This window comes from Sapajus apella, unplaced genomic scaffold (assembly GCF_009761245.1).
Source record: "Sapajus apella isolate SASKATOON/1434 unplaced genomic scaffold, GSC_monkey_1.0 scaffold9, whole genome shotgun sequence".
Lineage (NCBI taxonomy): Eukaryota > Metazoa > Chordata > Mammalia > Primates > Cebidae > Sapajus > Sapajus apella.
Genome location: NW_022436949.1, coordinates 7458137 through 7485419, shown reverse-complemented (window position 1 = coordinate 7485419; position 27283 = coordinate 7458137). Strand labels below are relative to the sequence as shown.

The following is a 27283-nucleotide window of genomic DNA, read 5'->3' as shown; positions in this document are numbered from 1 at the left end:
TAATCACCTCTGAAGTTTTCAGCTAACCATGTATATCTCTGTTTAGGACCTTTTCCTCCAATTGAGAAATAATTCTTTGGCCTACTGAATGATCTCAATGAATATCTCATCTATTCTAGAAGCTCTGTGTGTTCTAAGTTAAACCCTTTACTTTCCTTGTAAACTTATTTTATTCCTTATATTCTCTTAGAAAGTAGCTTCACCTTTCCAATATTTCTTTCTAATTATTACTTGAATCTCTTTTTTTCTTGGTTCCTTCTATCAGAGTGCTGGTCCCCTCATTTTTTCTTCTCTGGACTCTGGCAGCTTCCAATTGCTACCCAAAATACTATCTTCCCACACAGTTGTCAGAATGATCTGTCTACATTGCCTATCTGATCATGTTTTATGCTGTTTGAAACTACTTTAATTGCACCTGTTTTATATAGGTGAAGTCTAACATGGCAGATAAAGCCTTCATGGCAGAACCCTGCCTCTCTAACCTGATAATGCATCTCTCATTAGCATGCAGAAACCTTCTAGGGAATAAAAAGATACAAGTTGCTGGAGAATTTACTTAGGGAGTGTAAAAACATAACTAGGGGGCTGGGTGCAGTGGCTCATGCCTGTAATCATAGCACTTTGGGCTGAAGTGGGAGGATTGCTTGAGCCCAGATGTTTGAGATTAGCCTGGGTAAGATAAGGAGACCCTGTCTCTACCACCCACAAGCCCACCAAAAAAAATTAGCTGTGTGTGATGGTGTAGAGGCATGAACTTATAGTCCTAGCTACTTGAGAGACTGAAGCAGGAGAATCGTTTGAGCCAGGAGTTGGAGGTTACGGTGAGCTACGATTGTGCCACTGTACTCCAGTCTAGGTGACAGAGCAAAACCATATCTTAACAAAACAAAACAACATAACTAGTGAATTATGTTTGCTAATTAGAAGAACTGTGTGTTAAGTTACGGTAAGGACTATGGAATTGTTAGCGACGTGCTAAATAGTGTTCCAGATGTTTACTATGTAAATACATTTAATTGTAACACCAAGACTCTGAGTAAGCACTGTTGTTGTTCCCATCTTTAAAGATGGGGAAACTGGGGGAAGAGAGAGATTAAGTAACTTGTTATGAGTCTTAAGGGGCCGTGGGAAAACTCTGGCAGATTGGCTCCAGATAACATGATTTTTATCAAAAGCATTATACTGCCATTTAAGTACTATCCTTTACTCCACTGAGAGCACCAAGTGTAAAATCTAGAAGTATATCTTATTCTTTTCTTTTTTTTTTTTCTTTTATTCGTGAGACAGGGTCTTGCTTTGTCACTCAGGGCAGTGGTACAGACACGGTTCACTGTAGCCCCAGCCTCCTGGTCCCCAGCTGAGACCCCTAAGTAGCAGAGACTACAGGCATATACCACTTTGCCTGGCTAATTTTTATATTTCTTTTTTATAGTGATGGGGTTTCTCCATGTTACCAAGGCTGTATCTCATTATTTTCTGCTTTTCCCTTGATGCCATCTGTTTGAGACACCTGACTTTTAAATGGAAAAGGAGAAATTGTATCAGAGCCATTGACCTTAATCCCGAGAAAATCATTATAATTGTAAAGACATACTATATCTAAGATGTTTTCTAAGATGAGAAATGAACTATTTTGAATATTTCAAGTAAACAAAACTGAAAAAGATCTGTCCCAAAGAAATAGTGAGGTGTTTGACTGAGAGGTCAACAGTTAAAGGATGTGAGATACTTTTAGTTGTAAAGGACTTGGGGAAACTTTTCTTTATGGAAAGCACCTCACAGATCTCGGAACAGCTGCAGCCTGCACCCAAATACAGATACAGACTTTCTTCGTTCCCCTCAAAGTTACCTGGGGTACTGGGGTCATAGAGCCACTGTGGAAATCACATGCTGTGGAAGTTTTCACCTCACTATTCTCTCACCTCCTGACTTCTCTGGGCTTTCTTACTCGGTATAACTAACTGTTACCAAACAACTCTAGTACATTCCTGTGTGAATTCTGTGAAACTTCACTCAAAGATGAATGTAGCCTAACAGGACTGAGCTTTGTTTACCTGTACCTACCTAGATGTGATGTGCCTTGTGGGACATATGCTAAATTAGACATCATATTTATGAAAGAAAGGAAAATGACTTTAATTACCTGAATTTGTGCCTACCTTTAACGTCAAGTAATAGAAGATAAGTCAGTAGCTTTTAAAAATAAAAGCTCAACCTAGAATCACTTAAAATAGTTTTATCTTATTGTTTTAGTAGGATATAAGGCTTTCTGTATTATAATTTATTTTCTATGTTTACTAACTTTTTATATTTCCCTTGGTAAGTTAATAACAACGAGTGATAAAAAGTATGACCTTCCCTGTCTGTCCTACCACAGTTTTTCGGTAAAACTGTATATTCATATTATACTCTTCTGTGTAAAGTGGAAATACCAGCATGGACTGGGGTAACTGAATATAAAATACATCAAAACAAGTTCTGTTTTAAAGAACTTAAACTATTCACTTAGTCAGGTGGGCCTTTTTTAGCCTATAATGAGTTCATTAGGACTTCCTGTACTTAAATTTTCAGTAGTAATACTTAAGTACTATCTTAGAATCTTTAAATATTTATAGGATAGTTTAGAGAGCTCCTCCTCAAATCAGCGCAAACTTGGGAATAAGATCAAGAGCTCTCAGAGTTGAACAAACTACGATGTAGTGGGGTGTACAGACTTGTTTATTCATTCTTTTGTCCACTCATTCATTAAGAATTTGTTAAGTGCCTACTACTGTTTTAGAAATAGAAATATGGAAAAAGAAGGTCTCTGTCCTCTGGGTACAGTAGAGAAATGGATGCATAGACAATCAGTAGTTTTAGTGTGGTGTGATGGGGGCTGGAAAGTTAATTTGATCTTGGAAGACTTTATGTGAAGGCGACTTTTCAGCTGAGTTTTGAAGGACAGGTTGGATTCTGGGCTGCAGGAGTTGGTGTAATTTTTTACTCCTTCATAATTTTCCTTCTGGCATACCAATGAAATGGATTTGTAGTGAAAGCATGTCAGGTTGGCAAGAAGAAAGCAATTATTGATGTCTTCAGATGATTTTTGTGTATAGATAATATAGGTCTATGCTCTTTAAAATAAAATGTTATATATACAGAGCTAATTTACATTACCTTTCAAGTATGTGGTATTAATGTTTAAATATATGCAGTTAGAATTATACTTTTGAGTAGATGCATAGTTAGAACTTTGGGGATTTCTTGAATGTTAAATTTTTTTTCACTGATGTTCGTATTCCTTTTTGAATGGATATTTTTCTTACTACCTGATATCATGATATTAAATAACAAATTTATGCTTCTTTTTAGTGTAGGGGACTGTAAATTATCAGTGTTAGGAAGAGGCTGGGTTTTCCTATTTAGTATATAAAAGACATAACACCTGGCATTCTACCTGATATGCTATGTTAATTATTTTTTATTTAGAATATTGTTGAGAAAAATTTAGCAAGGCAAGAAGCAATGGCTGTGGTGTTCCAGGCCTGGAAGATACAAAGCTAATTAATTTATTCACTTAACAACAAATATTAATATAACATCCACTACATGTTTAGAACTGTGGTAAATTCAGAGATGGTTTTAGTGAATAAAATGATACCTCTTCTCAAGGACTTAAAAGTCTGGTTCAGTAAACATATATGTTCACAAGCAGTTAAAGAATTGTATACATATTATATGATGCAAACACTAGGTCTTTGAGCATCTAACCTAGTCTTAAGGAATCAAAATGGGCTGTAACATGAGCTACAGTTTAAGTTGGGAGCTGAAGACTGAGTTGAAATTAGCCAGGTAAGGGGATGGGGTATGAGGTGTGGGTAGGTATTAGGCACAAGAAACAGCCTGTGCATGTTTAGACGGCTCTAAGTTGTTCGTTATTTCTAGATCATACAGTTTAAGGTGGCGGAGTGGTGAAGAGATTGTCTAGAGAGGAAATAGGTTCAGATCAAGATGGATCTTTGAGCCAGGAATTTCATCCTTTGAGTAATGAGGGGCTATTGAAAGAGTTTAACCACAGGAGTGAGGGGCATGATTGGATTTACATTTCAGGAGATTGAGTGGTGTTGGGGTAGATAATTGCTGTAGCATGGTGGAGAGGGCGGTGAAGAGATGGAGGCAGGTTAGAAGTGGCCTGAGCTAGTGGCAGTAGGGACAGAGAGAAGATGAATTAAGAAGGGGCAGTCCACATGGTTTGGTTTATTTCTTTATTAATTTTCATTACAGTTATCACAATTCAAATCACCTTCAGCAGAGCTGAGTCATAATCAATTCATATCATCAGTAAGTACCCCTTTGCTTCTCTCACCATTCAGGTGCATTCAGTCTTCTAATCTGATATTATCTCTCAAGTCCTCCAGGCTTCCCAAACCCTCCTACTTTGCCCTTTGGAACTCAAAGTCTGTCATCGTCTTTGAATGTTCTCTTTCCTCCTTGCAGTAGTTGAAACATGGATGTTCTTTGATGGCTTTATTTTCCTCGTGGCTTCTTACTTCAAAAGCTTCCAGCTCTCTTTGAAGCATAAACCATCAGAGTATACAACCTGTTGGTTCCTCCTTGTTGGTGGTCTCAACTGTAGGTCTTCTAGTCCCTCCCACTGATTCACTGAAGGCATTGGAACTTGAGTTACTTTTTTCTTTTCCACCACAGTTTCTGCTATTATTTTTATCACCTACCGGGGGTTCTTAGCTTGTGATCTATGGACCACTAAAGGGTCATGGTGTCCTTGAAGAAAAAATTAAATCATTTTTTTCTTTAATCTGTAAATGAAATTTAGTATTTCTTTCAGTTATAGGAAAAAAACCTATCAGCATACCAGAAAAACCCACAGTAGTACTTGACCTGTGACTTTATCACCAACAGAAATCACAGATATTTTCAAAGCACAGTAGTTACTGAAGATATTTCAAAATATGGTTTGCATTTGACACTATATTGAAATTGGACTTGCCATTACCTTTGTTATTTAATGCAATATTGAAGAACATTGATATATTAAAATTTATTAGTATTTTGATTACCTCATTTTACTTTAGTTCTTTATATATATATATTTTAGACATTTAAAAGTATTCTATGAGGAGTTCTGTATTAATATTCTATTGCTGTATAACATTTCTCAAAACTTTGTGGCTTTAAGTAATGATAAACACTTGGTATTTCAGTTTCTTGCATCAAAAATTTTGAAACAGCTTACAGGATGATTCTGATTTGAGGTCTTTGATGAGATTATAATCATCTGAAGCCTTGATGGGACTGGAGTATCCATTTCCAAAGTGGCTCACTCATGACTGGCAAGTGGGTGCTAATTGGTGGGGTGAGGTCTCAGTTCTTCCCTTTGCAAGCATCTCTAAATGCTGCTCCATGCATGACAGCTGGCTTTAGAACACATATTGCATGTTGTAACTTATTTTCAAGCAACTGAAGAAATTTTAAGAACATAAATGTCTTTTTCATTTAGTAATATTAAAATACTATGTGAAACCTAAATGTGGACAAAGTATTGTAAGTAGATGATCAAGTATTTTTTGGTAGGGAGGGAACAGTAAGTTTTGGTCTTTTCAAAGAAGGCTCTGGCTAAAGAACTTCTTATAAATTTCACTAAAACACACATTAAGAGCTGAAAAAAACAAATTTCTAACACTGAGAAACATCAAAGTCAGAATGATGGAATGGTAGGAATTGCTCCTGGGTGATAAGTCTGTGGCCTAAAACTGGCCTCAGATTATCATATCTGCAAGATTGAATGGTCAGTTTTTCTCTCCATGATGATATATATCTTTGTACCAGTGATGTCACTAGTGCTTAAACGTAAAGACCATGGAACAAGCAGACATACTGCTTAGCAGTTAACATTACTATAATTTCATATCAACATCACAAGTTCCCTGTTGTACTCCCATTCCAAAGCCCCTTTTAAGGTCATTCATTCCTGTTGCTAGTTCACTTGGCTTATTTTCTTGGGGTCCTTTACAATATTGTATCTTAAATTATGATCCTTTATTATATATTTTTCTTTCAAATGGTAGGCACCTGCAGGGATGGTAACTATATTTTATGTATTTTATCATCTAGTAATTGCTCATGCATTCATACCTTCAACAAGTATTAATTGACTCACTGCTAGCTATCAGGTAGAAACAGTGCATATATGCTGGAAGGAAGGTTGTGGCATAACCTGCTTATCTGGCGCAGTAAGAGAGAGCTTATGGAATGCCATGCTCTGTGCTCAAGGGAGGAATGCCTCTTGGAAGCACAAGAATGCGACCAGACTTACTGGCTCCTATCTGTGACCTCTCTAGCTTGTTTAATGATTAAATCTAGAATAAAATTTGTTCTATATGCCTCAAAGGAAATGCCAAACCTCTGTAGCTATCTCCCCCCACACCCCTACCACATACTTGCTTTGTGTTGTACACCAATAAATGGTGTGGGTCTCCAGAGCTTGGGGCTTTTGCAGCCTCCATACTCGAGTTGGCCCCCTGTTCCCCACTTTATGCACTCTTAACTTGTCTTTTCTCATTCCTTTGTCTCCGACATCTCTTGCAACCCCTACAGTCCATGTCAGGGCTGGTCCCTGACACATATAGGCTCCATATACAACGTGACTGTAATGGTTATCTGTTGGTATGTAACAAATTGCCCCCAAACTTAATGATTTTAAATAGCAAACATTTATCATCTCATACCACTTCCGTATGTCAGGAATTTGGTAGTTGCTTCGCTGGGTGGTTCTGGGTTGAGGTCTGCCTTCAGTTTGCAGAAAAAATGTTGGCTGGAGCTATGATTGTGTCAAGGCTTGAATGGGACTTCCAGGATGGCTCACTCACATGGCTGTTGGCAAGAAACCTATTTATCTTTGGGTGAAGTCCCCCATTTTTTGTCAAGCTCTTTGCCTCCCCTTAGGAGTTCTTGCGTGTTCTCATGATCTGGCAGCTGGCATATTCCAGAGTCAGTGATCCAAGAGGGAGCAAAACAAAGGCTGTAAAATCTTTTATGATCTAGTCTTGAAAATTGCACTCCATAATTTCCACAAAATCCATTGGTTACATAAGTCAGGATCACTGGGCCATCTTAGAGACTGGCTGCCACAGTGATTAAGACAGTTGACGGTTTGTCTAGCATGGCACTTATATTTTAGCTTGAAAGAGACAGAATTAACAATTAGAAAATAAATGAGATAATTACAGATTTTCATAAGTCATGTGAAAGGACATAATAAGAGAACGTACTGTGTGCTGTGATCGAGAAGGGGTGGATACATGCACTACTTTAGATAGAGTGGTTAGGGGAGGCATTTCATCCAAAGCTGAGAGTGAATAGTACCTTTATTTCCTGTTAATACCTCTCTGTGATGGGTACTATCATGGAAGGTTTGTTGGGCATGAATCTGAGGTCAGACTCCAGAGCCTTGTTTGTTTTCAATCAGTAAGTTCCCAGGTTAGTAATAAAGTTAACTATGTTAGCTGTTAGGGTTTTGCCTCCTCTTAAATATAGTTTAAAATTGCATGAAAATAAATAGATAATTTCAAGCAGTATATTTTTCTGTATTTTAGGTATGTATTTGGATAGAATTGATTCTATAATGAGAAGGAACTTTTATTTGCTTAATAATTCTCCTGGATTACATGAAAATTTCTACTCCCTTCTGGGTTCTATTGAAGTATGTTTATGATCATACATAGTTTTTCATACTTGTGAAAAAGATGACTAATTATATTTTCCTTTTCTTTTAAATAAAAAAAATTACTTCCCTTTTGGGATTTAAGATATTGTAATATTGAAAACCTCAAACACCGAGTTTTCACTCTCACAGTAATACACTGTAGCTAAAAATTCAGATAGAGATTTTTTGAACCTGTTTTTTGTTCAATTAATTTTATTTAAACTGTCATTACTGATTATCAGTGTGATTACTCAGTATGAGATAATACTCAGTAGGGTGCTCATTTAGCTTCCCCTGAAGATAAGTGATATTAATTTATAAAACTTAGTATACCCCAGACACAGTCAAAGCCATATTAATTAAGTGTGGTATACCACCTCCAAATGGCATTATAACAGAATCTCCTCAGTCTTGCATGTGTTTAACTAATTCTTCAACAAAGGCAAATAGTTTGTATATTTCACCTCTCTGTGTTGTGTTCCTTGCTCAATTTTAAGAGAATAATTTTGTATAAAATTATGAAAATTTTACATGCAAATAAAAAGTGCACAAACTATGATACAAACAACCCCCAGCCAAATTGCCAAATAAAAGATAACCAGTATTGGGGGATTCCTGTCATATATTTATGTAAAAGAGTATTTTTAAGTTTACTCAAGTGTTCCATGGTGCCTTGGTTTAAGCAAGTTGTGTGTGCAATTTCATAAAAGATAAATTAGGAGTGATTTTTCCATGTGTGAATGGAGTCATAGTAACCTCTCTTTTAAAAAAATGAAACTTCTTTTAAGACATTTAAAATGATTTGATAGTAAGGCTCACTTTGCACCTAGCTTTGTTAAAGTGCCCAGATTTTGTAGAATCTACCTGGAGTGCTCAATAGAGCATGGAATGCTTTTACCTTTAGCCTGAGGTATTCACTAGATTCAAGTTGCTATTCCAGTATAGGAGGAAGGATTGTACTTATTTTTCTTTTATGATTCTTTCCTTATCTTTTTCTTTTATCCTTTAGTATCTGGGAAAAGAAATAAAAGCATAATATTGAAAATATGAAATACTGATTGATCCTTTTATATCTCATATACTATTTTGACCACTGTGGATTTAGAAACTAGAAGAGGGGAATGCTAATTTTTCCTATCTTGCCTTCATCCATCTATACTAGTGGTAATGTTCAAAATTTTTTTTCCATTTGGGTAAAATTTATCCTTTCCCTGGAGTTTTAGGTGCTAAGCATATGGGGTAGGTATGATAATTATATTTTATTATTAATGTTATTACTTTTACAAATTATATTATTGATAAAAGTGTAGTTTTACTCCTGAAAACATAAAGGGATGATTTTTTTCCTATGTCCTATTTTTGAGCTCAGTGCTGTGAAATTGTTAGGTATAAAAGTGTTTTGCAGCTTCTTCTTTATTTTTTAGGCATGCAGTTTCCTCACTGTAAGGATTAAATAAATGTATTCAACCTAATGCTGCATTTTAAGCCCTTAGCTGGTGCTTGACATATAGAAAAGTCTCAGTAAATATTAGTAAAAATATTGTTAATTTTTATGACTTTTAGAGATTATTATTTTAAAAAGTTTTGGTTTTTGGTGAAAACTAAGATTTTATATCTTCTGTCACTCTTAGAGCCATTAGGTTATGCATTTACAAATTAGCTTGTGAGGTGCTTAAGCTTATTATTCCCATTTATTGACATGTTTACATTTATAATATTGATGTTGCATTAATGAAGTTTTGCTTAATTTCACTTCATTATAAGTTTGGCATATTAATTATGTTACACTTTTTAAAATTTGGGTGCGCGCGTGTGTGTGTGTGTGTGTGTGTGTGTGTGTGTGTGTGTGTGTGTGTAAAGAGCCAGATAGTTTCTGTGCTCAGGAATTGATATTATCTGTACAGAAATGATGGCAATGAAGTACTGACTTGGGAGATAGTTAACCAGTCCCATTTCCTAAAATAGATTTTCTTGTTTGTTTCTCTCTGTTATTTTTTTAAACAAACATTAATAATCAGAGTACAAATGTACATAGAGATATAACTTCTGGACATATATTCATGTGGAGACAGTTTTATGTTTCTGAGTGATTCCAAAGTAGGAAACACTTATGGTGGTAAGTTAGATGCTACTCTTTTTTGCTGTTATAATACATTTAACATCCCTCCTGCATTTTCTGTATAGCTATATAATTATTTATGTGCTTGTCTCCTCCACTTGATAATTATTTAAGGTAAGTCTTATATTATAGCTCATTTATCTTTGTATCACCAACATCTAATAGACAACTGTCCATTGCACTTCATTTCTCTTTTGTAGATCTGGGATTTTATCCCAGAACAAGTTAAGAAAAAGTTATATGTGTATCAGTTCCTTACAGCCTGAAAAACTTCTTTTACACTTTTTAGTACAGGTCTGCTGGAGACAGATGATCTCAGTTTTTGTCTGAAAGTGTCCTTCTTTTGCTTATACTTATGAAAGGCAGTTTCATTGGTTATAGAATCCCAGAATAACAGTATAGTTGATCCTGCAACAACATTAATTTGAACTGCGCAGGCCCCTTTACACAAAGGTTTTTTTCAAAGAAATACATTGGAAATTTTTGGAGATTTGCAATAATTCGAAAAAACTTGCAGGCAAACTGATTAGAAATACCAAAAAAGTTAAGAAAAAGTTATATATGTTTTGAATATATTTAAATAATAGTCTTTTCTCAATACCACAATATTTACAAATCTATTATAAAAAGTTAAAATTAATCAAAACTTAGGCACACAAACATGAACTAAAGATGGTGTCATTTGCTGTCAAGAGAAATGTGAACAAATGTAAAGATGGAGTATTAAACTATAACTTCATAAAATTAACTGTACCACATACTATACTACTGTATTAATGTTGTAGTCACCTCTGGTTGCTATTCCGGTGAGCTCAAGTGTGTTGAGTATCTACTTAAAATGTCATGTGACACTAATCATCTCCGCTTGAGCAGTTAATCTCTCCAGTAAATTGCGTATTACAGTAAAAGCTGATCTCTTGCAGTTCTTGAGTATTTCTCATCGTGTTTAGTGCAATACCATAAACCCTGAGTAACACCATGGGACCCATACAAAGTGCCACTAGTGATGCTAGACGTGCTCCCAAGAATCAGAGAAAACTCATGATATTACAAGAAAAAGGTGAATTGCTTGATATGTGAATTGTATAGATTGAGGTCTGAGGCTGCGTTGGTGACCATTTCAGCAGACAATTTACCTTGTGAACAGATGATATAAACTTACAGTATTGATATAGTATAGTATTGTAAATGTGTTTTCTCATGATTTTAATAATGTTTTCTTTTATCTAACTTATTGTAAGAATACAGTAAGTACATATAACATACAACAATGTATTAATTGGCTGTCTGTGTTATTGGTAAGGTTTGCTGTCAACAGGAGGCTATAAGTAGTTAAGTTTCTAGGAAGTCTAAAGTTATATGTGGACTTTGGCCTAATCCCTGTGTTGTACAAGAGTCAACCCTACCTTTCTTTCAGCACATCAAAGATGCCATTCTGTTGTTTTTTGCCACCATTGTTTCTGGTGAGAAATTAGCTGTCATATCATTTTTTCCCCATGTATATAATGTATTTTTATTTCTCTGGCTGTACTTGTATGGTTTTCTGTTTATTTTTAACTTTCAGCAGTTTGACCATGAAGTGCTAGGGGTAGGGGCGTGTCTTTGACTGTGCCTGTGTCTGTGTTTTGTATTTTTGGGTTTTGCTGAGCCTCTTGGATCTGTGAATTAAGTTATACATATATATTTAATCAGTTTTGGAAAATTCTTAGTCATTCTCTTCTGAAATATTTCTTCTGTGCCATTTCCATTCTCTTCTGCCTCTGAACCCCAATTACACTTGTATTGCAACATTTGATGTTGCATTGCAGATCTTACTGTTTTTTTTTAAATCTCATTATTTTGTTTGTGTTTGAGTTTGGAACTTTCTATTGATCTGGGTTTAGGTTCACTGATTCTTCCTCAGCTATGTCTATGTTACTGTTAAGCTCATCCAAAAAAACTCTTCATTTCTGATATATTCTTCATTTATAATTCATCTGTTACTTTTTATTAAAATAGTTTCTGTGACTTCGCTGCTGAAATTATCCATCTCATATGTAATGTTCACTCTTCATTATGTCCTTTCGGGAAAAGAGAATGCCCATTTTAGGGTTAATGTAGAGTTCTCTTTTGTTTTCAATTCTACTTCTGGCTATTTCTTCAGGAAATCTCTCTGACCAGGTACCCTGCCCCAGCTTTAGATGGCACTATGGCATGCTCTTTGAAAGTCCAGAATGTGTCATGGGGATTTATCTCTAGTCTTTTGCCTAGTCTATGGCCTTTGGAGGGCAGCTGTTTGCATATGCCTCACAGAATATTCATACAGCTTTCCTGTTCTGCTCCAAGCCATTGGCATACTACTCCATTCAGTTGGTGAAGACTGGGGGAAAGCGTTGGTAGGTGGGTGAAGACTTGCCATAGGGCTGGGACTTCATGTGGGGCTCCTTGAAATTCTAATGCTAGCACCCATGCAGCTCTCAATATTTCTTTAATGCCATGCCAGCAACCCATGAAACTATCAATATTTCCTTAAAAATTTGGCTGACTTTTCTTTACCCTTGTTTAACTTATTCTGCTTCCTCAACTGTTTGTCAGGGATAGGAGCAGCTTGTCATTTTCTGGTATTTGATTCTTGTAGGTTTCTTTGGGTCTTCAGTTTTTGCTTGGGTGGACAACAACAACAAAAATACTTTATGTGTTTTCTGGTTTGTTTCGGTTGTTAGAATGAGAGCAGTGGTGTTTTTTGACAACTTTCTAAATCCTGCAGGAAGCTGTCGTATTCTTAGTACTTAATGTTTAAGTGATGTTAGATGGACCACGGGTGAAGGCAGTACACAGTGTTTTTCCTAGACGTTACCTTTATAGTAAATTTAGAAACCTGTTTTGAAAGATAATTTATTATCTGTACGTCTCATTATTTGAAGAAATACTATTTCTTTAGTGATTTGAGTAATCAATACTGTGACTTATTGTCCTTTTACATTGAGACTTTGAGGTATCAGATATTTTTAATGGCTATACTAACTCTGTCCAATAAAACTGTTTGCAATGATGGAAATGTTCTATATGTATTAGTATGCTAGCCACCAGCCACCTGTGGCTCTTGAACATTTGAAATGTGGCTAGTTCAACGAAGGAACTGAATTTTCAATATCATTCAATTTAATTTAATAATCCTACATAGCTAGTGGCTACCATAATGAATAGTACAGGTCAGTATACCGTGTACATGGTGAAGACAGTAGATTAAAAATGTATGCAGCAATGATGAAAAACTCATGGAATCACTGATTGTGCTGTTTGAGTATACTTCTGTTCTTGATGCCTGCTTCAGCTTAAGACTTTTTGCATTTTTGATTGTTGAAACATTGTATGAGTCATGAACTGTATGAGTCTGGGTTCTTTATGAGCAATAGAACTTGTGAAATTCAAATAATTTTGAATGAATGAATACTTAGCTTTGTAACCTAATATCTGTGCTTTTTTGAATATCAGCAAGCTATTTGATGATCTAGTTGTAGAAGAAATCACATTCAACAAAAATCTAGCTTTATTTCCAAAGGTTTTCACCATTCTGCCCTGTAGATATTCAAAAAGTTCACATACATACCAGCCTGAACAAAGATAAATAGTTTATCAGGCCAATAAGCTATGAAGATATAAGTAGAATTCAATTCCTAACAATTTCTAAATCATGTTCCCCTCACACCCCCACTCCAAGAGATAGTATGCATTATGGAAAGGGCAATAGGCAAAGGGACCAGGAGGGGGTGGGGGATGGGACACTGAGTACTAGTTTGGTGCCAACACTAAATTATCTAAGTAATCTTTCTAAAACGGCTTAATTTCCTAACATATAAAGCAGAGGGTTTATATGTTATTAGAATGTCAAATTTATGTATGGTTTGAAGATTAGAAGGAATCTTTCAAGGCTGTCTGATCTCTCTTCGATCTTAGTTAGAATGGTTCCTGAAAAATTTTTACCACTGTTTGTTATTATTTTTAATTTTCAATGTCCAACGTTGAATGCCTCTTGATGAAATCACAATGATGACGTGTTTGGCCCTCTTTGTTTTTCTAATTTTTAAGATGAGATAAAAGTTGAGAAAGGAAATACTCACGTTTGTCATTCTGTCTTTCTTTGTAGCTGGACAAATTTGCCAGCATAAGAATTCCAGGCAGCAAGAAAGAGAGACCTCCACTTCCCAACCTGAAGACTACATTTGCAAGCAGTGATTGCTCTGCAGCACCTTTAGAGATGATGGAGAACTTTGCAAAACCACTGTCAGAGAATGAACTCTTAGAACTTTTTGAAAAAATGATGGTAAGAATTTTGATTCTTTAGGAAATGTTTGAGGAAAAACCCTTAGCCTTTGCTCATCTTAATGGAATTCTAAGCATTTTTGATATTCATATTCCGTGGGGCGATTTCCGATGTCACTTAAGATAGCACTTTAGCCACAAAGAGTTTTTGGATTACAAAAATATGAAACCTGAAGAAAAACAACATACCAGGTTTCAGTTTTGTAGTGAGTGCATAAAAACAAATAATCTAAAGTATTGAATGGTATATTTTTGTCTTGAGTAGATTATCTGAATCAGCGGTCCCCAAACTTTTTGGTACCCGGGACTGGTTTTGTTGAAGACAATTTTTCCACGAGTGTTTAGGGGTTGGTGGAGATGATTTTGGAATGAAACTGTTCCACCTCAGATCATCAGGCATTAGCTGGATTCTGATAAGGAGCATGTGCAGTTCACCATGGGGTTTATGCTCCTCTGAGAGTCTAATGCCACTACTGATCGGACAGGAGGCGGATCTCAGCTGGTAATGCTGGCTGGCCTGCTGCTCACCTCCTGCTCACTTCCTGCTGTGTGGCCCAGTTCCTAACGGGGTTGGGGACCCCTGATCTAAGTGGTTTGAGTCCATTCCATGTTAAAATGATAGTCACTGTGCTCTATTGTTGGCATTGTTATGGGCTGGATCTTAGACCATCTTGTTTTATTCCTTAGTTTTTAGGATAACAAGATTCTTCATGCAACACTTCTATCTGTAGAGAACTCACTTTTAAGTCTTTTTCTGGGTGCCTAACCTTTTTTTGGTTAGCCTTTGCCTCTGTTAATGAGGCTTCTACAAAGGTAACTCTCTTCACTACTGTCTTTGAGGACTCAAGATCATAAAGTGCCCTTTGTTTTCTCTCATCTCTGTACTATATATATATTGAACCACTCACCTAAGTTGTCCATCCATGAGATTCCAGGATGATACTTTTATGGTTCACTTGTGGCTACTAGGTTAAAAACTTTCATCATGATTGAGGGTGGCATTTGAGTAAGTGGAGTAAGTAACCCATTGATGTTAAACATTTATGGAGGCCACATTTTACTTCCACAAGTTAAAACTACCACTACCAAGTACAACTGAGTATAGTTTATGCTAGTTTTCTGTTACTCTTAGCTAGGAGAGTGGTAATAGAGGACAGATGAATATCAGCATTTTTGAAGTATTTACAGAATACCTTTTAAATAAGTAGGCCAGACCACTTGTTCATCCTTAAGCAGGTCTACCTATAGGCATTAGATTTTTGTGATAAAACCCTCATGGAGTGACTCAGCAGAATAAGATGAAATTGTTTTCTCAGGGCTGTCCAATTTGCTAAGGGATGAGATAGCTATAATTAAGGCCTTTTTAAAAAATAAAGAACAGGGCTGGGTGTGGTGGCTCACGCCTATAATCCCTGTACTTTGGGAGGTTGAGGCGGGCAGATTACCTGAGGTCAGGAGTTCGAGACCAGCCTGGCGAACATGGTGAAAACCCATCTCTACCCAAAATGCAAAGATTAGCTGGGCTTGGTGGTGGATGCCTGTAATCCCAGCTACTCAGGAGGCTGAGGCAGGAGAATCTCTTGAACCTGGGAGGCAGAAGTTGCAGTGAGCCGAGATCTCATCCCTGCACTCCAGTCTGGGCAACAAGAGTGAAACTCCATCGCCAAACAAAAAAAGGAACAGGTTCTTTCTTTTCCTTACTGATTCCTTCAGTATATTACAATACTCTGTAGGGAAAAATCTGCTCTTGATTCTGAAGCTGAAAGGTTTTTGAAGCCGAGAAGTGTATTGCTACCTTCTTTAAATGTGGATTAGAATATTTTTCAAGCTTCTCAGGGTACCATATTTTTGATAAATTTAGAGCTATTTCTATGTCTGTGGAGAATGCTAGATTTAAACTAGCTTTAGTTTTGGCTTGTACATATTTATTACATTTTTATTAATAAAAATTCTCTTGAGAAAGCAACATTGAATAATCAGCCATAGTAACTTCTTAGGATTTGTAGGTACAGAGGCTTTATACCATTTAAAGTTTACATCTAGGTTCTTTGCTTTAGCATTGTGCAATTTTTAAAATGATTGTTCTTATTTATCATTAGCAAAGGTATTTAGTAATTTTTACATGAAGTAACAACTTTGTTTCGAAGAGCACTCTTTTCCCTCCTCAAGACAGTCCTTTGAAAGACTATGCTGACTTGATTACTTAACGAATGTGAAGTACAGTGTAATACTTCAACATTCATACTCATTTCACTTGGGAAATTAATTTACTTGGTCTCTGGGTAATAGTCTAGTTTCTGTGTGCATCTTAAAAGTGGTGTTGAATTTTTAGTTATACTTAAAGGCTCCCTCCCCTCCCCCCGTTTGTCTTTTGGTGAACACTGAAATTCTAGCTGAAAGCCGATATTGATTTCTGTATGACTATTAGATATGTGAAATAGTTGTGTTCATCATTGCATTTACAACTTAGATTTCTGAAGTCCGTTTTAGTGATTATTCTTGAACTCTTAGATACCTTTAAGTAGTTTTTTTGAATGAGGTGAACATTATAGATATAAGTTGGAAGTAGCTAGTTTATTCCAGCCATGACATCTTTAAATCAGCTCTATCAGCTTATTTCTTCTACAGAAAAGCAGTTATAATCCAGCTCTCTACAAGAAGCTGAACCTCAACACATCAGAAGGTGAACTCATCATATTTCTTAAACACACATACATCTCCTCCCCCACACCCTCCCACCAAAATTTCTGCTTTACTTTTAATTTCCTGTCTCAGAAGTCCACACTGAAATCATACCTGGGAGTCATACTTGATCTAATTAAGGCATTGGTTACATCCATTTGCTTCTCTATCCTTATTAGCTCTTAATTTTATTTCTCCCCTGCTTTAGTTCAAGATTTCATGACCTTTTATCTAGGATATTGCAGTGTTCTCTGCCATTTTTATCTCCCTCCATGCCACTATGAGAGAACTCTTATACTTTATTGTTTTTTTTTTTTTTTGAGACTGAGTCTTGCTGTGTCTCCCAGGCTGTAGTGCGGTGCATTATCTTGGCTTATTGTAACCTCTACTTCCTGGGTTCAAGGAATCCCTGCCTCAGCCTCCTGAGGAGTTGAGACTACAGGCATGCGCTACCATGGCAGCTAATTTTTGTGTTTTTGGTAGAGACAGGGTTTTACCATGTTGGCCAGGCTGGTCTTGAACTCCTGACTTCAAGTGATCTGCTTGCCTCGGTCTCCCAAAGTGCTGGGATTACAGATGTGAGCCACCGCACCAGGCCTTATACATACTTTTTATCTTAGTTCAGACGTTACTCTTCTTTAATTATCTTCCCATGCTCTCTCTGAGTTAAGGACCCCTTAAACCTGCCTCTTAGAACTGCTTGTGTATGAGTCCCTTGTGAAATTCATTCTTTTTTTTCACTTTTCATTTTTTAGATATCTGTTTTCCCATTAGATTAAATTCATGCAGTATCATCCATTGGTTTATCGTTCCAACAAATGTCTGTTAAGTGCAGCTTCCAAACTTAAGATTTCTAGGATACTATATTTCTCTTCACCTTAGACAGTATACTTAGATGGAGATTAGCTCTACCTGCTTGTCAGCCCAATAACACAAAAACATGAAACTAATGAATGGAAGATAGCTTTTTTCATGCATTCATACCTTTTCTTATTTTCACTATATCAGTTGAGAGAATGAAAGCTATGGAAGAAAGCTCATCTATAAGGATGCTATCATAACAGGCATTAAATGAGTGCTAGTGATACCAAAATCATTCTGAAAAAAATTGTTTAGATACTGGACTTCCTATCTAGAATTGTGGTAAGTATGGGAAAAAAAGATCTGATAAAATTGCACGAAGTACTTAAGTATGAATAGTGATGCTCTGTTCTTTTATTGGGAAGATGTTTATCAGGCTTTTATGTAATGTAGGAGAAAGCACACTTATAAGATGCCATCGTCGTCTTGTAAGCATATGTTTGAAGTATGTATGTCCTGGCAGTAAGAACTTAGATGACCTACTATCTATATCTAATACATATACTGGTTTTTCAGTGTGGGAAACATAATTTAGATAATACCAAAGGCATTCATATTTGACTTTGAAACAATTTTCAGTGTATAGCATAGAATGAAATCTATTTTTGTTCTGTAGTGTTTTTTTAATTATAAAGTATTCAATATACAAAAAAAAGCACAGAACATAGTATAAAAAATACCACCACAGATATAATTGAACTCCCTTGTTTAATTCTTCTAAACCCCACTTTTATCTTCTTTTCTTCCCTGAGGTGAACAGTACCCTGAATCCAATAGTTTGTTCCCTTACATTAAAGAAATTTTTTTTTTCTGTATAAGAATACAGTTGTATGCAATAAAACCTTTTTTATTCTGATATATTTGATGGGAAATTTCTGATTCAATGCCCCATAATCCTCTAATACTTTAGTTTATATTTTCTACAAGTAAGGACTTCCTTCTGTATAACCACAATACAACCAGCAAAATCAGAAAGTTAACAATGATCAATTTCTACCTCAGACACTATTCAAGTTTTACCAACAGTACAAATATGCTCTTTATAGCAAAAAGTCTAGTTCAGAGTCATATGTTGCCTTCAGTTATGTTTTCAAAACCTTTTTCAGTCTGGAGTAGTTCCTATGTTTCCTTATGAATTTTATGAATTTGACAGTTTGGAAGATTGCAGACTGGTTAATTTGTAGAATATCCCTGTTTGCATTAGTATTAGATTTTTTTATGTTTTGCAAGTAAACAAATGTAAACAGGATGTCTCATGCTTTAAAGAATTTATATTTTTTGGATTACAAATGTGACTGAACAGCTTTTCACATGCTTATTCGCCCTTTGGTCTACTCCTCTGTGATTTCCTGTTTATATTTTTGCCCATTTTGTTGTTTGAGATTTCTATCTTTTTCATATTGATTTGTAAAATTTCCCATATAGCCTGAATAATACTCATGTGTTCCGTTTATATGTGTTGTAAATATCTTGTCCTAGTCCGAATCTTGTCTTTTTACTTTCGTTAGGGCGGATGAAGAGCTGAAGTACAAAAATGTAAAATTTGTGCTCAGATTTATCAATCTTTTTATGGCTTGTGCTTTTTGTATATTATTGAAGAAATCAATCTTGACATCATTAATCTATTATCGTAGATATTCAATTAAAATTGTTAGAAATATATATCTCTGTGTCTGATGTGAGATGTGGATCCAATTTCTTTCTACATAGTTTTTCTAGCAGCATTTATTGAATAGTTCATTCTTTTTTATGATGCGTAAAATCTCTAATGTTACAGATCAAGTTTTTGCACATGTGGGTTTGTTTCTGAGGTTTGATTTTTGTCCATCAGTTCGTTCGTCTAGTTCTGCAATTATGTCTGTTGTCTTAGTCACCACAAATGTATAAAACCTTAATATCTAAGAGTCCTTTTTCCAGAGGGAAAAAGAAGAGCTCAGGTGAACCGATAAAAATCAAATGTGACCATGTTCTTTTAATACTTTTGGTATAGAGGTGGGAATGTTTCTCTTGCTAAGCTTATTCCATGTTGCCACTCTTTGGGTACATGCTAATGACAATCTTTCTTTATTCTCTTTAATTCTTGGTGTTAAAGATTTACGAATAGCTATTACTTTGGTCAGATAAATGAATGCCTGTTGTGTTGAATGTGGAAGGAGTATCTTAAGGGTCACCAGGAGTCTGAATGAAAATAAAAACCAACAAAGACCCCTTTGTGTTAATTCTCGTAAGTGTTTATTGACTACTATAGATTCCTACCAGCAGTTTATTTCAAGTATTAGTATTCTTTACAAGTCTACTTTTCTGTATTGTGAACATTTTCTATTTCTTACAAACTAAAAAAGTATATTAAGGCTTGACCAGATAAAATGAGAGAGGTTCTGTGGGAATGCTTTGTTCTGATTTATTACTTGTCACTCTTTTCCCTCTCCATTGGCTAGAAATTGAAAATTTCAGGGAAAGGTGGTTTAAAAGCAATCCAAATAATAATCCAAGTAAGAGGAGGAAGAGGGAGAGAGTATAGTAGTTCAAGGCAATTATCAAGTTGATTCATGGGTTGTGTTTGTCAGGGGGATAATGTCAATGTTTAGTTGTTTCTTCTAGATCCAGATAAATGAGAAAATAAACGATTTAGGTGTATTGGATTTTGCCTGGTGGGATTTTGTAGCACCAATAAAATGGTTAGAGGGAGAAATTTTAAAGGGGTACGTGTTTTGGTAATATTTCAGCATGCTGTTTGGCCAATTAGGAGCTGTGCAGGCAATTTGTGTATATCTGTGAAGGCCTTTTCTCAGTCATATTTTCTGTAGAAAAATTGGCCTTAAGATAAAAGTTGTATCTTAGTCAAATGACCATCTTATCCTTTATGTAATTTATGAAGAGATTTACTTAGAAAAGTTGAAAAACAAATATATGAATGAAAACCCTTTTTCATCACTGAAAGTGTTCTTATCTGTAGAATTACATAACAGTTGTCTGTGATCGTATGTGCTTAAGCATACACATAATAATTCTGGCAAGGTTACATTCCAAAATAAATTAGTTGTGCAGCATTCTGAATATTCAGCTCCCTTTTTGTCTGTTCTGTTAAAATTTACAGTATATGAAAGAAAACTGATATTTAAATTTCTGTGTGTGTGTGTGTGTGTGTGTGTGTGTGTGTGTGTATGTATGTGTGTTCCTTGATACTGCATTAGGATAAACTGAAATGTGTTTTTCAATTAAGATAGTTTACACTCTGCCCATATTCTCCAGTTAGAATATTTGGCCAAAAAATAGTGTTTATGAGTTCATTATCAATCTCTGGGTAAATGTCATTCTCTGGCTGCTGTTCTGTTAATGAGCAGCCAGAGACTTTCTTTTAAGTTTAATGAGAATTGAGGAATCCAGTGTCTACTGGATAGTACAGTGGTAAGTCAACCCCACTATTGGTAAAACCAAAAAATGTACCTTTTTTATAATGACATTTATGTTAAAAAATGATTATTTAAAGGTTTATATAAGGACACAGTAAAACTGATAGGTGAAAGATTTTATAGCTGTTTTATAGATTCAATGTATTTATAGACATCTTGAATATAGAAAAATAGTAATAAAGATAGAACTAAGTTCCAGATTCTTGGTAGCATTTATCTTTTAGTTTTCTAATTATGTCTAAACCCAATCTAAGAATAAAATTTATTAAATTGCAGAACTAGCTAAGATTCATTTAGCCAGCCCTATTTGACAGTGTATACTGACCTTGAATGAGGTCATGAAATCTTGTATTTTTTTATTTGGCACTAAGCCATTTATGGTAGTAAAACCCTTAGTGTAATAAAAAGCCTGACTATTTGATATTGTGTGATGTCGAAGATGAATTCAAATGTAGTTAAGAATGGAATAACACTTTTAGCAGAACTCTGGATAAAATTGTGCTTATCTGATGTTGAGCTCTGTCACAAGAGAGGGAATTAGGGGATCACTGTGCACCTCTTAAGATGCTTAACCAGTTTGTGGTTTTAATAATAAAATGCTAGCAAAACAGAGACTGCTACCAAGAATAATTATGTTGGCTTTAACCCCTAAAACAAAACATAAAAATATTGAAATTTGATGATTGCTGTTGACTTAATTGGAATTAATGTTTGGTTTTGCTATTGTAGTGCTTTCAATTTTTATCTCCCAATATTATGCTTATTGGCCCATACAAATATTTTGGTCCATTATAGTATTGTATTTCCTGTATCCATTTTGTAATGCTAGTCATGTTCTGCCTGTCTGTAGTGTTTTTCCTTTTTGGCTGAATATCCTTCCACCTGACCATCTTCAGCAACTTGCTGCTTGTACGTATTCACTTAATTCTGCAAATAGTCAATCATTTTAAATTTAATCTGACTCTCCATGGTGTTAACTGTCCCACTCAACTTGATGTATGTAAATTTAATGAGCATGCTGTCTTGTAAAATCCACAGCCATGAATGAAAATATTGAGTCTAACGTGTGTAACTCAGTTGAAAAAAATGTCCACTCTCTCATTGCTGTTCTCTGCTTAAAATTAAACAAAAAAACTTCCCTCAACTCTGGCTCTTTATATATATGTAACTCTCTCTTTCTCCCTCATGATAACATTTAAAAGAAATTTTTCTATACTTGATGCCTCTTTCATAGTGCATGGGACATGATTGTCACTTTTTAAATATTTACTAAATAAAGAAATCAGAAAAGTTCTCAAATAGAATTGATTTGAGAATAGATCTGCTTGATTGCACCTTAGCGCTTCAACTAGTTGCATGTGTGTGCACAGGTATTAAATTATATCCTTCGCCCCTTCAGTTTTGCCAAAGAAAATGTGGATAATATTTATTTTGTACCATTAAAAAAAACAGTCTAGTAGGGAGTAAGGGTCCCTAAAAACAGTAGCAAACTGGCAGTTTGCTGGTGTGTGGCAACTTCTGGCCCCATGCAACCTGTAGGAAGACTCTTTGGAGTGTCTTTTTAAAAGTTGCTTGCTTAACCTGGTTTCCAGGTCAGGGCCACCACTTGTGCAAATTACAAATTTGGTCCTTGTGCAAATTACAAAATAGGTCTATCCTTTCATTCTGGGTGGACACAGCACCACACAAGGTCATACGTTTGGAAGTTTGGAAGGGATGGTGAAGTGAAATCTGGAAGGGACCTTGGTCCCATTCATTCCTCAACTAGGTACTTCTTGGCAGGGGTCAGTCATTATATTGACTCTGTTCTAGGTCATTGAGGTTTAGTGTGGTTCTGCTAGTGTTCCTGAAAAATGATGGATTTTAGCTTGGCCATCTCTGTGTCAGTGTCATGACCTGAAGATTTCTACCCCTGGAGTTGGAACTCATTCCCATTACTGTTATCTGAAGATTCTTGAGAATCTTCTTAGAAGCAGCAATTGCTCAGTGTTCTAGTCTAGGGCTGTATCATCTTCAGCTTCAGTTCTATCTCCCAGAAGATTACCTACATCTCATATGTTTTTCCTAAAATAGGATGAGTGAATTCTATTTGAGAACTTTTCTGATATCTTCTTTATTTAGTAAATATTTAAAAGGTGACCATCATGTTCCATGCACTATGAAAGAGGCATCAAGTATAGAAACATTTCTTTTAAATGTTATCATGAGGGAGAAAGAGAGTTACATATAAAGAGCCAGAGTTGAGGGAAGTTTTTTTTTTTTTTTTTTTTTTTTTTTTTTTTTTTGAGATGGAGTTTCGCTCTTGTTACCCAGGCTGGAGTGCAATGGCGCGATCTCGGCCCACCGCAACCTCCGCCTCCTGGGTTCAGGCAATTCTCCTGCCTCAGCCTCCTGAGTAGCTGGGATTACAGGCACGCACCACCATGCCCAGCTAATTTTTTGTATTGTTAGTAGAGACGGGGTTTCACCATGTTGACCAGGATGGTCTCGATCTCTTGACCTCGTGATCCACCCACCTTGGCCTCCCAAAGTGCTGGAATTACAGGCGTGAGCCACCGCGCCCTGCGGGAAGTTTTTTTGTTTAATTTTAATCGATTAAAGATTAACTTGCTTATATATTGATACTGAACCAACGGAGAGAATTTAGTGAAATAAAATAGAAGAGGATAATAGATGTGTAATACACTTTCTGGAGGTGGGAGGAAAGGGGATCTTGAGCATAAATGAACAGGAATGTCTTTGGTTAGATGCAGTAGTTGGGTAGGGAAAGATATTAGTGTGTAAATAAAGTGGTAAAACAGCAGGAAATGGAATTGTAGCTTTCTTTTCATAGATGGAATTGAAATTTACTTACTGAGAGTGATAGGCAAAAGTAGTAGTTTCATAGTTCCCGGAAAATAGCCAAGGTTTGAAATAAGTACCATATGAAATATGAAAAGAGACTAGTAGGATTTACTATAAATGTTGTGAGAATTGATGAATCAACAGTTGGCCTTCATTGGAAGACATTAGAATGGTCAAGAAAGTGGAGGCCTTCGTTGGGGCCAAGAAAAAGGTGGTCTGGGAGTGGGAGAAGTGACAAGTTGGAAGATTGAGGTCATAGATAAGGATTATAGAGATTCTGATGATGCCTGTGGTGGAGCAGGTTTTAGATAATGAAAAGGTCCGGTGTGGTCACGAGGACTGTAGCTGTGGACAGTGGAAGTGAAGGTTGCATTGGCAAGGAAGCCAAGGACACTCTAGGGCAGGCGTGCTCAATCTTTTGGCTTCCCTAGGCCACATTGGAATAATAGTTGTCTTGGGTCACACCTAAAATACACTAACACAATAGCTGATGAGCTTTAAAAAAAATCACAAAATCTCATAATATTTTAAGAAAGTGTTGGGCCACATTCAAAGCTGTCCTGGGCTGCAAGTTGGACAAGCTGACTCTAGGGCCATTGTGGGTGATAGTAAGGTATGGAGTGTCAGAGGAATCAACCCAAGTTGATGGCAGTGGAAGTGTTCAGTCAGATGGTACTAGCCCCAAGGAAAAGGAATTTTAGATGCTAATAGAGATAAATCATATGAAAATAAGAATGAGGAAGATAAGATAGAACAGAGTTCAAGTCTAAGTTAAAGAACCACGGTCAACTTGCAGAATTTTCCTGAATCTCAGCTCTCTCCTCAATAAAGAGGACATACCTCAAGTTAGTGAGGGTTAGTTAAGTAAAGCTTATAAATGTTTAGCACACTGCCTGGCTCAAGAATTTGACCATCATTTAAGATTACAGGAATACCTAGAGGTCTTTGTAAAATGGTTCTGGGAGAATGGGTGAGAAGGTCAGTTCATAGAACAGGTTTAGAATGAAAATTGGAAATGTAAACAGTTGAGGAAGTTTGGGTTTTGAATGGAATTGTGTTACTTGTGTCTGACTTACTTAGCCCTTCCTCTCAGGACCCTTGGATTTGTCTTGATTGTGGTTTCTTTAATTCCCTTTCCTCCTTCACTTCAGTGTGTATTTACTACAGCCAAATAGTCTGCAGACCTATTCCTTTTATTTAGGGGAGGTTAAAAAAAAAAATCTCCTTTTTCTTCTTCTTTTTTTTTTAAATTATGATGTTGTTTTTCTTTTTTTACCCCAAATCGTTTATAAAAAAATTCTGCTATTAAAATACTTCAATTTAATCTTTTAAAATAACTTTAGACTTATAGAAGAACTGCAAAAATAGTATAGAGAATTCTTGTATACTTTTCACCCAACTACCCCAGTGTTAACATCTTATTTAACATTCGTACAATTATTAAAGCTAAAAATTGAATACTGAGACAATGTTATTGACTAAACTATAGACTTTCTTCAGATTTTGTCAGTTTTCCCACAAATGTCACTTTTTTTTTTCCCTTCTAGGATCAAATCCAGGATCACATCTTGCATCTGTTTGTCATGCCTCGTCTAGTCAATGATGGTTCCTTATCTTTTATGACCTTGATTCTTTTGAAGAATTATGGTTACTTATTGTGTAGAGTTCTCTCAATTTGGGTTTGTCTGACTTTTTTATTTTTGTGATTAGATTAAGGTTTATTTTGAGATGAATACTACAGACGTGATCACCCTTCTCATTATATCATAGCTGGAGATATGAAATATCAATATGTCCTATTATTGGTGGTGTTAGCCTGGACAACTTTGTTAAGGTGGCATCTGCTACCTTCCGCCCTTGTAAATTTACTATTTTTTTTCCTTTACAATTAAGGAGAAACAGGATATCCGCATGGTCTGAAAGCATCTCTTTAATTTTTTTTGCTTTTTAGGTTATAATCTAATTCTATCATTTTATTTTTCAGATTGTTCCAGTTTTGACCATTTATAGCTTTTGCAGTTTGGCTCATGTCCTTTTGACATATTTTCTTTCTTTCTTCCTTGTGGAGTACTTTTTTAAAACTTTCTGGCACCATGTTAATTTGGTCTTTTAAATTCTGGTCTTTTTGGATGGCATAGCTGTGTTTCTATGTATTGAGTGAAGAAAAAAAAGTTTTTCAAGTATTGTACTTCTGAAATCTATTCCTAGTGCCAGTCAGATTAGCACAGTGAAACAGCACAGTGATTCCATTTAGGTATAGATTTTAATTAGAAAGTAATTGGCCAAAGGAAAACTATTTTTTTTGATGTTGCAACTCCCAGTTTTCCCTGGCAAAACTGTGTCTACACATGTACAGGTGGTCTCCAACATATAGCAGTTCGATGGAATGATTTTCGACTTTATAGTGGTAAGAAAGCAACATGCATTGCATAGAGACTGTACTTCAAATTTTGAATTTTATTCATTTTCTGTGCTAGCAATATGCAGCTTGACACTCTGTTGTGATGCGGGGCAGAAACCGAGAGCTGCAACTCCCCCCGTCAGCCATGCAATCATGAGGCTGAACAAGCCACCTGTACTGGGTCCCCAGCAATTTTTGGATATTGTGCTTTGTGTTTTGGCATCCCACTATGTCTACAAAATGTGCATCTGTGTATACAAAATGTTATTATAAAATAGCATTTGTGCTAGATGATTTTGCTCAACTGTAGGCCAATGCAAGTGTTCTGAGCATGTTTAAGGGAGGCTAGGCTGAGCTGTGACATGCAGTATGTTAGATGTATTAAATGCATTTCTGTATTTCAATTTTTAATGGCTTTTTTGGGACATAACCCCATTGTAAGTTGAGCATCTGTATATTAAGGACTACTATAAATGAGATAATTCATAATGCATATTGTTAACATATTAACAGAACTTTAACATCAAAAACAATAATATGCTCTTCAGACAGATTTTAAAATTTTGAACAGGTGACTTATCAAATAATTTTTTTGAATGACATATATTCAGCCCAATAGCCAGTTGATAAATTTTTCCATTTAAAGGGTAGAGATTTATTTCATATATCCATGGAAATGTTAACCTTTTTCAAATTACTTACTGAGCCTTATGTATTTATTTATTTTTATATTTCCTGTTAAGTATTTTACTTATAATCGACATTTAATGAGATACATACATATATCAACATACGGATATATTGAGGTAAAACGGCCATTTTAGAGCTGTTTTAAAGTCTGTCTACAGTGTCATTTTGTACCTAGGCAGTGTGGTAGCACAGTAAAACAGCGTGTTTTATTGACCTGTGTTTGAATGGAAGGATCAGTTGATCAGTTAATACACAATAGTTTATATTGC

At 35.7% G+C, this 27283-nt stretch overlaps 1 protein-coding gene across 2 annotated transcripts in view; it reads left to right on the top strand.

Moving 5' to 3' along the window:
- Nucleotides 1-27283, top strand: part of DIAPH3 (diaphanous related formin 3) — a 493236-nt gene that overhangs the window by 41250 nt on the left and 424703 nt on the right. For both annotated transcript variants that reach the window (XM_032277324.1, XM_032277325.1), the window contains one exon: nucleotides 13948-14124. In XM_032277324.1, the coding sequence (XP_032133215.1) occupies nucleotides 13948-14124 (177 nt within the window). The remainder of the gene's footprint in view (nucleotides 1-13947; nucleotides 14125-27283) is intronic.